We start from the raw sequence: 14,612 nt of genomic DNA on the forward strand, positions 1-14,612 counted from the left end.
ACCCCACTATAAGACTTCTAAAAAGATACTCGATTTGATTTACAGGTGTCAGATGAGTGGAGACAGGGTCATGCTGAAAGATAGTGTCTCTGAAAGTGGGTAAATACCATTATAACATAAAAATTCAACAACCAGATACAAAAATGACAGCCAATTATGTGTCTTTGAAGAACTTAATGCTTTGTGTAAATGATTAATGGAAAATCTCATATAAAGATGTGAAACAAATACTAACAAAGACATAGAGGGGCTGGCCAGTACTTACCTCAGCTCAGTACAGCCGATAGATACACATAAAACAGAACTGAAAATTTACGTTCCTAGCTTTCGGAAGAAATGTTCTTTCATCAGGGAGGAGAGAGGGGAAAGAAAGGGAAGAAGGGAAAGGAGATTCAGTTACTCACAACCCAGGTTATGAAGCAACAGGGAAAGGAAAAAGAAAAGGAAAATAGGGATCCCTATTTTCCTTTCCCTTTCCATTTATGTCTCATCTTTATCTATGATAATAATAGAAGACAGCTTGTGTCTTCTGTTGAAGAAAGTCATGTCTGGTGTGCCTCATGGCCCTGTTCTTGGACCATTCTTCTTCAATGCTGCAATGATGTACTACCGAGTCAGAAAAAGATGCTACAAATAACAAGTCAGGTTGGTCCAAAGGAACACAGCTGTCCTTTATTCACTAAGATCAAAACATTGACAATGATAAATCTTTATATCTATGCATCACTGATATATGCTAAAACAACGTAACAAGGGTTTACACTGGAGAGAGTATACTATGTCATGACACCAGAAAAAGAAAGAATATTGATATTACTAGGCACAGGCTGACAAAGCAGGCAAGTCCCACAAAGTGAACTGTCTGAAAATCTTTTAATCAATTATCACATTCTGCACTCAATACACCTCTTAATAATTTTGAAAGTAAGTTGTGTGATCCATTATACAGTTTAGCAGAATTTTGGACACTTGAAGTGTAGAATCTCAGTTTTAATACTATGATTGCAATTCTGTACAACTGGTTAATGTAGGATAAATAATCTGCACATGTAATGTGAACATTAATTAATAAGTGATTGCTATTGTATCATTTCATCAATATACAGTCTATTCCGCTGCATGTGGTCAATGGCAAACAAAGAATATGAACCTGAATCTATGAGTATTTTATTATTTTCCATGTTGCATATGTTTTACCTATTTACAAAAGTCCTTAAAATTCTCTCCTCGTAGCGTAATGGATTGCAGATGTTATCTATCCTTTCTCCCTGTAGCGGGACTTTGAATTTCGCCGCGCTACACTCGTTCCCTCAGACAAAAATTATACCGTCGCAGTGGTATGAATGCTCGACGGCAGAGAGAAAATAGTACAATTGTAACTCTTTTTTGTTTTTCTAGCCGTTTCGATTGTCTTTCGAGAGCGGAAGCTTAATGCAGACGTGATCTGATTAAGACGAAAAAACTTATTAATGTGTAGACATTGTGGAAGTTGTTATGAAATTCGGAGGATGGTGAAAAGCAACTCAAATAAATTGCATTTATATCAAGATGGTTTTATATACATTAGAAATTCCTGGACAATGAAACTTATTGCAAAATTTCGGAGCAGACTTTTCACGCAGAAATGAAGTAGGGGATTTTTGAAGACCTGGATGCCGCACGAAACAAGAAGACACATTAACATGGTAAAGGATGAACTCTTATCTATGCCATTTCCCCCTTTACATTTTGTTATTCTCTGTTCTTTTTCAATAATTTTTGTAGTGGAAATTGGTTTCACTTTTGCTCAAAAATGCCACAAGGACCACCCCAACAATAGCTTTTCCGAATCACGAAGTCCGATAACTTTTCTGTAACACGAAGTCCGATCTGCATTTCTTTCTTTCTTTCCCTTTTTTTACGGTCATTAACGATTTAAAAAAAAAAAAATTAACTTAAGATTTCTTTCCACATGTTCAACCTTTTTTTTTTCTTTTTCTTTTCTTCTCTCTTTTCTTTTTTTATTAACCACTACAACTGGCTCCCGCGACAGGACGTAATTTTCGGATGTGTCGTTTTTGAGCAAATTTGAAACTTTGATTTGTATTTTTTCCCAACAGAGAATAACCAAAAATCCTGAAGTTTAAAGGATAACGAAAACACCAACTTTATTGTACCTAAGCAAATGATTATACAACAATATTGTAAAGAATTTTTGTAACTAATTCAATCTGTTTTCTTTTCATGGCATATATTGATGCAAAACTGTTATTTTGAGACCTTTTGGTGATTATCCGATGGAGATGTATTAAGAAAATCCATATTTTGACAAATACGATTTACGCAGAAGTGTCTGACCAGCCGCTGCAGGACAGAAAATTTAATGGTGAGTCACACAATTATGTTTCATTCAAACATTCAATAGCCAACTGCAGAATCCATTTTTCCCTTTCCACGCATCCTGTAGTTTCTTCTAGATTTTTCCAAAATTATCTATCTCTATTGTAGTTTGTGGTAATTATAGTATTGTTGTAGCATGCGAGAATCGTGAATTTGACCGCCAAAAAGTCATTTGTTACGAAAAATTTTGTCCGCCCTGCTGCATCTTTCTCAACCATTGTTTGCAATAGAGCAATCATTTACATTAACGAGAAAATATTTCATCCTAAATTCGAGTCAAATCTTTATTAATCAGACTTATATTATTCCCTTTTTGACTTACGATATACATCCTATTACAAAGGAACGCGGTAAGGTAGAGATAGTTTCGGCAGATGAGTTAAGTGAAGTAGATTCATCTTTCAACCAACAAGAAAGTCCGCGTTTCCCTCCGCGGATGAGTTCACAGATCAATGCAATGATTTTGCCTCAAACTCGCAACATTTGTGATAATACACAGATGGCGACTTTAAATGACAAATATGGAATGGACGCGAGACTAGACCGTCAGCGCCATTGTTAACATCAATGTCAGAACCGAATATGAGACAAATTCAGCAATGTGACACAAATCGGATGCAGGAAACTGACAAACTGGACCGACTATTAGAGTTATTTGCAGACATGAAACGAGACGTTAGTCAGAAAATTGACGCAAAACTGGACGCACTTGGTCAGCACTTTAAACAAAGGCTAGATACAAGCGACGAAAAATTTGACGTATTAAACCGTACTATGACCAAAAATTTTGAACGAACGACAAAACAGATGACAGAATTAAATAACACCACTCAACAGCTCAGCCAGCGATTTGAGACAGTGTCCAACTGAGTCACTAAACAGGAAGAAACTTTGGTTACATTCACACATGAAACAAAAAACAATATCACCCGATGTGAGAATCAATTAACTCAAATAGTTAATGTGCAGCAGGAAGTGAACACCCGTGTGGAAGAGTTAGCTCAGGCCCACACTTCAGCTAGCTCCACCCAAGAAAAGCTGACTGAAGAAGTGGGAAATATTACCCAACAAATCACAATGGTAGTTCTTGAACAAACCCACCTCAAAGAAAAGATAGAAAAATTAGAAGACCGAGCGGACCTCGAGTCACTAAACAACGACACCAACATGGCCGAGAGAATTGTACATGAATGTAAATTGTGTGACTATCTGGACAAAAAACTTGAAACAATTACACAGGACATACTTTCAAAAACAAAGACACATGTTAAAGACGAGACAAAACACATAGAAGACGAAGTGACAAAATTATGAGACAATGTTGTGCCGTGTTTGGCGATTGGTGCAAATGCATCGTCAGGGAACGACAAAACAGCTAAAACCATGGCTAATGACACAGACAGAACACCTATTGTGGAATCACCTATTTCAAGTCAAAATTACAATGTGCCGCTTTCTTTTCCACCAAACGAGCAATATTACGGTACGACACCTAGAGCAGCAAGTGACACAAACCACGTCAATAGTGCTATACCAACCGGCATGACCGATGACACGTTTGTAAGGCATGGGTATTTCCAGACATTTTCCAGTGAGGACAAGCACAAAGTCCACCCTATTGTGTTTATTAGATCATTTGACGGTGTTCTTCCACGTAGTTGGTCAGAAGTCGATAAAATCAGATACGTCACCAATCTCATGAGAGGACGAGCAGCTAAGTGGGGTGCCGCTACGAAGCAGCGGTGCCTTACGTTTGAAAAGTTCGAACAAGCCTTCTTGGACCAATTCTGGTCCGAGAATGAGCAACAGAGTCTAAGGAGAGAAGTGTGCAACCTCGAGGCCTATGACCCTAAAAAAAGAGACATTAAGACAATACTTCGAGAGGTACCTAGACAAGACATTGTACTGGACCAAACCAGCTGACTTGCCGGCGATAATTGACACTTTAAAGAGCCACTTACCCTTTCCATACCAAGACAGATTAATAGGAGTACCGGAGAATGACGTTAAGACTTTCTTAAACTTCTTAGATCAAATGGACGTAGTTTACAGAGGCGATTCACGCCATTCAAATTTTACTCATATTAGTAACCAAAATCAGCACCCACCCCAAAGGAACCGTAGTGGTTTAACTTTTGCTCAAAAACGCCGCAAGGACCACCCCAACAATAGCTTTTCCGAATCACGAAGTCCGATAACTTTTCTGTAACACGAAGTCCGATTTGCATTCCATTCTTTCCTTTTTTCAAGGTCATTTATGATTTTAAAACCCCCTTTTTATTCACCATTTCTTCCCACATTTCCAACCTTTCCTTTTCTTTTCTTTTCTTTTTCTTTTTTATTAACCACTACATCCCCAATTTTATCTTATTGAAATATTCTGTCTCAAACATTATTTATTTGTATGTTTCCATTGAAGAATATTTTTTCATATTCTCTATCTTTACTCTTGTTATTCAAACTCTGTAGTCAGACAAACCATTTACTGTAACTTGCAATCTGTTTTTAATTACCACTGGTTGAAATTACATTGAAAATCAGCTTCTAGGGTAGCAGGGCAGGATTTTGCCTGTCTGTAAGGCTCTGGCAAAATTACAAGCATATTCAAAGTTACAAGCATATTCAGATTGCTGCTGCTTTTGTTGTAGATGTGACACCTGTGGATTCCAAGGCTGCAGAGCTTTCTTTGGAATGAGTCAGTGAGAACTTTCAAAACTGGTGGTACTTTTAGTGGTGGGTGCCTTCCCACATCCCCCAGTCTCTCTCTCTCTCTCTCTCTCTCTCTCTCTCTCTCTTTCCCTCACACTATCCCCTTCTCTACCTGATCATTTTTCTAGTTTACTGATTGTTACCTACCAGAATTCATCCACATTTTGCCACTATCTAACAATCACTGGTTACCTCCATTTCCACACCCAAATACACCACTACCCCATCCATGCTGTGCATGGCATTCCTTTCCCCATTTGTCCCAATTTTTTTCTCCCCCCACTCACACTCACTCTGCTGGGCAACCACAGGGGATGGGGACTAGGGGAAGGAGTGGGTGGGTTGGTGGGGTGGGGTGAGGGAGGGTGGGGAAGGGGGTGGGGAAGGGACGGAAGGGAGAGGAAGGAGGGGGGGGGGAGAGGGAGAGGGAGAGAGAGAGAGAGAGAGAGAGAGATATTTGCACATAGCAACAATATACCAAATCATACAAATGTTAAGGCATCATAACTTTGCTTTAGAGTAAAAGTTACACATGGCTAAACTATGATACCTGTTAAAGTATTTTGATAAATTACTTTTAACTTATTAATTACCATAAAACAGTATATTCTACAATAACAATAATCCCTGCCTTAAAACTAACTTATCAATTTAGAGTAAGTGGAAACAGTAAGAAGAAGAATTACAAACATGGGTAGGTCTGACTATAGATACTCATATTTGGGAAACTGAAAACAGAAAAATAAAATAGATAAATACAGAACCATCATTTTACATTAACACTTTGGCAACGAATCCTGAACACACCCAGCCATGACACACTATTCAAAAGACCATGCCGAAGTATGTCTCAGCCCATGATGTTTCACTATGCACAAGCCACTATCACTCGAAAACTGGACTGGCTTCATATGAGAACAATGTAGGGATGTCACACTAGCTGTCCCTTGGCAGGTGCTGCCCTCTATTGTCAATTCATAGAATTACGTCAACAGAATCAATAGCAAACTTAAGAGTCAGTGTCGAGACTAAGTCAATGTGTGCTAGGGTTGTTGCGATATTTGTATGTGAACTCACTAGGTTTTGATGTTCTCTACAGTTCTGATATAAATGTGTCACATTTGTTGAGTGTGTAAGAAATTTTGGATACTCCAGAGGAAGAACTGTATTGGAGGGAAAAATATCTAAGTGGCCAATAGTCTGAAGAAATTGGTGAAGGACTCTTCCAGAAAGGTACAACACTGACTCAAGAAGTTGTGCCTTGTGTAACATTGGCAATAGGCTTGTAGTACGGCACTTTCCTTATAAAACTGTTGGAACTGAGTTGAAGCAGCAGCCAACATGGTTTCCAAGATATGTTTAATTGACTGACAAAGTAAACACAAAAGAAACAAGTTGGTATTGCCCTGATTGTAACATATGTCTCTGAATGCCAAAATGTTTCAGACTTTTCATACTAAGACCAATTACATGCAAAATTGCTGAAGATTGTATCTCAAACAATTTTTTTAATTTTTATTATTTTTTAGGATAGTTATACTTTCCATCATTATTATTGTAAAATTTGTAATCTATCACAGATCTAAAATAAAGATGAAAATAAACCTTGAAGTTTGGGCTTGGTATTTTCATTATGTATTGCCCTTTAAGCTATATCAAACTAAGATGTGACAGTAACATTTTAAATTACGTAAATGGCTGATTTTCTGGACCAGACTTTTCCTAAGTGGCAGTTGGCTTTCTGCACAGCCTAAGGTAAAATGAAATCTACACAGACACTTTTGCAAGCAAAAAGTTTATACTTACATCAATGTATAATATTAAAATAAATAAGTTATGGCATGAAGTTTATTTCATGGTGAAAGGTAAAAATTAAACCTACTCTAAGAGGTAAACTTTGTGATAAGCTACAATGAAATGGCTCCATACAGTGACTTTGGCTTAGCTGGGGAAGTTTCCCAGTAGCATTTTGTGGATGTCTTACTGAGAAAAAAATTACTGTGTGATAAATTAAATCTAAATAATTGCAAAATGTTCACTGTTACTCAAACATAATTTGTCATAGACAAACATGTCATCTATTTGTTTCATTTTTTATACTTGCCATGTTTCCTTTACTCCACTGCAACTCAGCTTCTCAAGTTTAAGAAACTATTTTATAATAAATATTGTATCTGGCCATGGAAAACAAATAAACTAATTATTTAACATAATTTTATGTCTTGATAGCTGTTGTCAACACTGGCTACAACCTAAGAATGAAAATATTGTAACTGTCAAATGACTTCATGCTGTAATACCTATACTTAGGATGCAGCAGACTGAGTCTTTCACAGTTGTCGGTATCAGTTATTCATTTCAAGATATGTTCTCTTCCTAGTTAGTTAACTCAAACTTGTATATTACGTTGGCCACAACTAAGATTATTACTATCTTAATCTTGTTGCACCGCTGTTTCTGAAGACTTTCCAGTGAATATACCAAGTCTTTAATGTGCCACTCCTTTCTGAATGATATAATGATACTGCCACATTATGCCAAGACTTACCCTTGCATGCCAAGGTAAAAGGTTGCTGCGTTAAATCTGGACAGTCCACGACTTCAACAATGACGTCTGCAAAATTGCTTGTGAGGCCACTGCCAAGAACTGAAAAGTTACATCCAAAGATGCTTTACAACTATAATGAGATAATGCATGCAAAAATTAATTGTAAGAAAATAGTTTTGTACTGAAACTTTTGAGCTACATTGTTAATGTTGATTAAACAGTATGCCTCTGAGTTTAGTGACATTTTATCTTATTTCTTTAATCATTCCTTTATCAGTGGAATTTTTCCTCAATTGTTCAAATATGCTTAAGTTCAGTCTTTGAATACGAAATGAGGTAAGAAACACCATCAATTCCATCCAGTTTCACTTTTGCCCACATTCTCAAAAATTTTAGAAAAGGTAATACAGAGTCGCCCTTTTTAACCATCTCATCACAAATAAAATATTATCCCTGTCACAATTTGGATTTCTAAAGGGTTTTGATATTTAGAAGGCTATTCACATATGCACTGAAAATGTACTTAATTCATTAGAAAATAAATTACAGGCTGCTGATATATTTTATGATCTGTCAACGGTATTCTACTGTGTAAATCACACTATCCTTTTAAGTAAATTAGAATAGTGTGGTGTAACAGGAAGTGCTGCAAAATGGTTCAAACCCTATATCTCTGACAGAAAACAAAGGCTGCCAACAGGAAAGAGACTTGTATTAAGCTATTTGGCATCATCCACCTGAGAACCAACAACATGTTCCGTCCACCAAGTTCCACCCTAGGCCCCTACTTTTTCTTGTGCATATCAAAGACCTTTCATCTGTAACATTAACAGTGCCAAGTTTTTTTCGTTTACATATGATACAAACATTGCAACAAATAGCAAATCAAGTATGGCCTTAGAAGATTGGGTAATGAATTTTTCGTGGACATTAATAAACGGTCCCTAGCCAATTCTGTGCCACTAAACATTGAAAAAACATACTATATGCATTTTACATCTTGTAAAAGGTTTCCTGCCAGTATATGCCTAAAATATGATGACAAGCAGATAGAGGAAGTTGACAGTGTTAAATTCTTCGCATTACAGCTTGATAATAAATTTAACTGGAAGGAACATACCACAGAGCTGCTGAAAATTTAAAGTCAATTACTTTGGTCCAGAAAGGTGGTTGGTTGGTTGGTTTGGGGAAGGAGACCAGACAGCGTGGTCATTGGTCTCATCGGATTAGGGAAGGAAGTCGGCCGTGCCCTTTCAGAGGAACCATCCCGGCATTTGCCTGGAGTGATTTAGGGAAATCACGGAAAACCTAAATCAGGATGGCCGGACGCGGGATTGAACCGTCGTCCTCCCGAATGCGAGTCCAGTGTCTAACCACTGCGCCACCCCGCTCGGTGGTCCAGAAAGGTGTCCACTAGTCAGCAATACTTATTTTCAGTAACATGCCAGGAGCCATTAAAAAAAAAAAAAAAAAATTAACTAGCAATAAAGTTCAGTTTGAGAAGAGTCGAAAGGATTTATTGGTGGCCAACAACTTCTACCTTCTACTCCATAGATGAATTTCTTTGCAGAACGGACAGATGTGTGTATGTCATCAATAATATCACATAATGTGAATACTGAGAACAATCTGACTTCTGTACAAATTTTTTACAGTAATGCGATCACTGTAATTTTATATTATTTTATTTATTTATTTATTTATTTATTTATTTATTTATTGATGATGGATGGACACAATAGCCTAAGAATTATCATATGTACCTAAGTGTACTGAATATTTAATATTTACTGACAAGTTTTATATCCTGTTAACTGTTTTTTCCACATCAACAACGGCCATTTTATTCGGGATCTGTGGAAGGTACATTAGCATATCTGCTCTTGTTCTGTAAATATTTGTTGTATATTTATTTTCTGACATGTTCCCCATCCCAGAGGATCTCCTCACTGTGGATAAATTGGAACAAAAAGCACATCTAACCTAATTTAAACTAATCTCAGACCAAAAATCAAACAATGGAAAATCCAGGATGTTGTTGTTGTTTTTGTTTTGGTCTTCAGTCCTAAGACTGGTTTGATGCAGCTCTCCATGCTGCTCTATCCTGTGCAAGCTGCTTCATCTCCCAGTACCTACTGCAGCCTACATCCTTCTGAATCTGCTTAGTGTATTCATCTCTTGGTCTCCCTCTATGATTTTTACCCTCCACGCTGCCCTCCAGTACTAAATTGGTGATCCCTTGATGCCTCAGAACATGTCCTACCAACCGATCCATTCTTCTAGTCAAGTTGTGCCACAAACTCCTCTTCTCCCCAATTCTATTCAATATCTCCTCATTAGTTATGTGATCTACCCATCTAATCTTCAGCATTCTTCTATAGCACCACATTTCGAATGCTTCTATTCTCTTCTTGTCTAAACTACTTATCGTCCATGTTTCACTTCCATACATGGCAACACTCCATATAAATACTTTCAGAAATGACTTCCTGACACTTAAATCAATACTCGATGTTAACAAATTTCTCTTTTTCAGAAACGCTTTCCTTGCCATTGCCAGTCTACATTTTATATCCTCTCTACTTCGACCATCATCAGTTATTTTACTCCCCAAATAGCAACACTCCTTTACTACTTTAAGTGTCTCATTTCCTAATCTAATTCCCTCAGCATAACCCGACTTAATTTGACTACATTCCATTATCCTTGTTTTGCTTTTGTTGATGTTCATCTTATACCCTCCTTTCAAGACATTGTCCATTCCGTTCAACTGCTCTTCCAAGTCCTTTGCTGTCTCTGACAGAATTACAATGTCATCGGTGAACCTCAAAGTTTTTATTTCTTCTCCATGGATTTTAATAACTACTCCGAACTTTTCTTTTGTTTCCTTCACTGCTTGCTCAATATACAGATTGAATAGCATTGGGGAGAGACTACAACCCTGTCTCACTCCCTTCCCAACCACTGCTTCCCTTTGATGTCCCTCGACTCTTATAACTGCCATCTGCTTTCTGTACAAATTGTAAATAGCCTTTTGCTCCCTGTATTTTACCCCTGCCTCCTTCAGAATTTGAAAGAGAGTATTCCAGTCAACATTGTCAAAAGCTTTCTCCAAGTGTATAAATGCTAGAAATGTAGATTTGCCTCTCCTTAATCTTTCTTCTAAGATAAGTCGTAGGGTCAGTACTGCCTCAAGTGTTCCAACATTTCTATGGAATCCAAACTGATCTTCCCCGAGGTCGGCTTCTATCAGTTTTTCCATTTGTCTGTAAAGAATTCGCATTAGTATTTTGCAGCTGTGACTTATTAAACTGATAGTTCGGTAATTTTCGCATCTGTGAACACCTGCTTTCTTTGGGATTGGAATTATTATATTCCTCTTGAAGTCTGAGGGAATTTCGCCTGTCTCCTACATCTTGCTCACCAGATGGTAGAGTTTTGTCAGGACTGGCTCTCCCAAGGCTGTCAGTAGTTCTAATGGAATGTTGTCTACTCCCGGGGCCTTGTTTCGACTCAGGTCTTACAGTGTTCTGTCAAACTCTTCATGCAGTATCGTATCTCCCATTTCATCTTCATCTACATCCTCTTCCATTTCCGTAATATTGTCCTCAAGTACATCGCCCTTGTATAGACCCTCTATATACTCCTTACACCTTTCTGCTTTCCCTTCTTTGCTTAGAACTGGGTTTCCATCTGAGCTCTTGAGATTCATGCAGTGATTCTCTTTTCTCCAAAGGTCTCTCTAATTTTCCTGTACGCAGTATCTTTCTTACCCCTAGTGAGATAAGCCTCAACATCCTTACATTTGTCCTCTAGCCATCCCCGCTTAGCCGTTTTGCACTTCCTGTCGATGTCATTTTTGGGATGTTTGTATTCCTTTTTGCCTTCTTCACTTACTGCATTTTTATATTTTCTCCTTTCATCAATTAAATTCAGTATCTCTTCTGTTACCCAAGGATGTCTACTAACCCTTGTCTTTTTACCTACTTGATCCTCTGCTGCCTTCACTATTTCATCCCTCAACACTACTCATTCTTCTTCTACTATACTTCTTTCCTCCATTCCTGTCAATTGTTCAGTTACGCTCTCCCTGAAACTCTGTACAACCTCTGGTTTAGTCAGTTTATCCAGGTCCCATCTCCTTAAATTCCCACCTTTTTGCAGTTTCTTCAGTTTTAATCTACAGTTCATAACCAATAGATTGTGGTCAGAGTCCACATCTGCCCCTGGAAATGTCTTACAATTTAAGATCTGGTTCCTAAATCTCTGTCTTACCATTATATAATATATCTGAAACCTAGTATCTCCAGGGTTCTTCCATGTATACAACCTTGCAGGATGGAATGTAACAATATTATGAAAAGGAAAGTTGCCACTCACCATATAGCGAAGATGCTGAGTCGCATCTGCCTTTTTTTTTTTTTTTTTTTTGTTATGGTTTTAGGGTGCAAAACTGCTAAGGTCTGTGACTTAGGAAACAGTAAAAAAACAAAAACGGAAACTAGCAGCAATGGGAACGAAAGTCATAAAATTGGAGAAACTAAAAGCAGAAGGAAGGCTTAAAAATTCACTACAGAAGGTGGTTGGTTGTCCCAAAAAAAACTTCAAATGACTGACGACATTTCACTGGCACGAATGAACTCTAGAACGCGATCGGCCGATCGCGTGTCATCTGCTAAAATTGACGATATATCAGGTGACAGCTGTAGACGGGCGCGTAACGGAGTAAAATAGGGGCACTCAATTAAAAGGTGTCTTACCGTCCACAACTGAGAGCAGTGGGGACAGAGTGGGGGAGGATCGCCGCTTAAAAGATGTCGATGGCTAAAAAGACAGTGCCCTATCCGGAGTCTAGTTAAAATTACCTCCTCCCGACGACACGTTCAGGAGGAAGAGGTCCAAGCACAAGGAAGAGTTTTTACGTCTCGCAATTTATTTTGGGGAAGTGTCGATCAGTGCGCGCGCCACAAATGAACAACACGACGACTTAAAACGTTCCGGAGATCAGCGACGGGAAGCAATTGAATTGCTGGCCGAAGAAGAGAGACTGCAGCCTTGGCTGCAATATCGGCCGCCTCATTTCCGCAGATACCAACGACAGGACGGGAGCCAGAGGAACGCCACCGAGACGCCCCCCAGGTGGAGCAAGCGCAGACAGTCCTGGATCCGGTGGACCAGAGGGTGCACAGGGTAAAGAGCTTGGAGACTGAGGAGAGAGCTGAGAGAATCGGAGCAGATAACGTACTGTATCCGCTGATGGCGGCGGATGTAGTGGATAGCCTGGAGAACAGCGTAAAGCTCCGCAGTATAGACCGAACACTGGTCGGGAAGCCGAAAGTGATTTGGGGTGTCGCCAACAACATAGGCACTCCCTACACCTAACGACGTTTTCGAGCCATCGGTGTAAATTAATGTGGCTTCCGTCATTTGTGCACAGAGAGCAGCAAATGCCCGACGATAAACAAGTGAAGGGGTACCATCCTTGGGAAATCGACAAAGGTCACGGAGCAGGCAGATCCGGGGACGGAGCCAAGGTGGTGCTGTACCCCAAGTTGTCAAGAAGGTTTTAGGAAAGCGGAAGGAAAGAGAATGGAGCAGTTGACGGAAGCGGACTCCCGGTGGTAGTAGGGAGGAGGGGCGGCCTGCATACCCTACATCAAAGGAAGCGTCGAAAAATATATCATGGGCTGGATTAGCAGGCATGGAAGACAGATGGCTGGCATAACGACTCAGAAGGACTGCTCGCCGATTGGACAGCAGAGGTTCAGCAGTCTCAGCATAAAGGCTTTCCACAGGGCTGGTGAAAAAAGCTCTAGACACTAAACGTAATCCACGGTGGTGGATAGAGTCGAGACGCCGAAGAATAGACGGCCGAGCAGAGGAGTAGACTATGCTTCCATAGTCCAATTTCGAGCGCACTAAGGCGCGATAGAGGCGGAGAAGGACCACTCGGTCCGCTCCCCAGGAGGTACCATTCAGGACACGGAGGCTGTTGAGGGATCGCAGACAGCGAGCCGAAAGATACGAAATGTGGGAGGACCAGCATAGTTTTCTGTGAAACATAAGACCCAAGAATTTAGCGACGTCTGAAAACGGAAGGTTGACAGGTCCTAGATGTAAGGAGGGTGGAAGAAACTCCTTACGTCGCCAAAAATTAACACAAACCGTCTTACTGGGAGAGAAATGGAAGCCGGTTTCGATGCTCCAAGAGTGGAGGCGATCGAGACATCCTTGAAGACGCCGTTCAAGAAGGCTGGTCCGTTGAGAGCTGTAGTAGATCGCAAAATCGTCCACAAAGAGAGAGTCCGAGACATCAGGAAGGAGACAATCCATAATTGGATTGATGGCAATGGCAAACAGTACAACACTCAGCACGGAGCCCTGGGGTACCCTGTTTTCTTGGGAGAAAGTACGGGAGAGAGTAGTGTTCACCCGCACCCTAAATGTGCGCTCTGCCATAAATTCGCGAAGAAAAAGGGGCAGCCGACCTCGAAAGCCCCAAGAGAACAGTGTGCAGAGGATGCCCGTCCTCCAACAGGTATCGTATGCTCTCTCCAGATCAAAAAATATTGCTACTGTTTGGCGTTTCCGGAGAAAATTGTTCACGATATAAGTGGAGAGAGCAACAAGATGGTCAACGGCAGAACGATGCTGTCGGAATCCGCATTGGGCAGGTGTTAAAAGACTGCGGGACTCCAGCCACCACGCGAGACGGTTATTCACCATACACTCCAAAACCTTACAGACACTACTCGTGAGAGAAATGGGGCGATAGCTAGAGGGGAGATGTTTGTCCTTTCCAGGTTTCAGAACAGGAATGACGATAGCTTCCCGCCATCGTCTGGGAAAAGTACTGTCGGTCCAAATTCGATTATAAAGGCAAAGGAGGTAATGCAGACTATAGGTTGATAAATGCAGCAACATTTGGACGTGGATGCCATCCGGTCCTGGGGCGGAGGAGCGAGAAGAAGAGAGT

General features: G+C 39.9%; 1 protein-coding gene across 4 annotated transcripts in view; it reads right to left on the bottom strand.

Annotated features, from left to right (window-relative positions):
- The window catches only part of LOC126088364 (ester hydrolase C11orf54 homolog), a 140,757-nt gene that overhangs the window by 61,051 nt on the left and 65,094 nt on the right, over positions 1-14,612 (bottom strand). For all 4 annotated transcript variants that reach the window (XM_049906521.1, XM_049906513.1, XM_049906505.1 and 1 more), the window contains exon 3: positions 7,637-7,735. In XM_049906521.1, the coding sequence (XP_049762478.1) occupies positions 7,637-7,735 (99 nt within the window). The remainder of the gene's footprint in view (positions 1-7,636; positions 7,736-14,612) is intronic.

The sequence above is a fragment of the Schistocerca cancellata genome, chromosome 1 (genome assembly GCF_023864275.1).
Source record: "Schistocerca cancellata isolate TAMUIC-IGC-003103 chromosome 1, iqSchCanc2.1, whole genome shotgun sequence".
Lineage (NCBI taxonomy): Eukaryota > Metazoa > Arthropoda > Insecta > Orthoptera > Acrididae > Schistocerca > Schistocerca cancellata.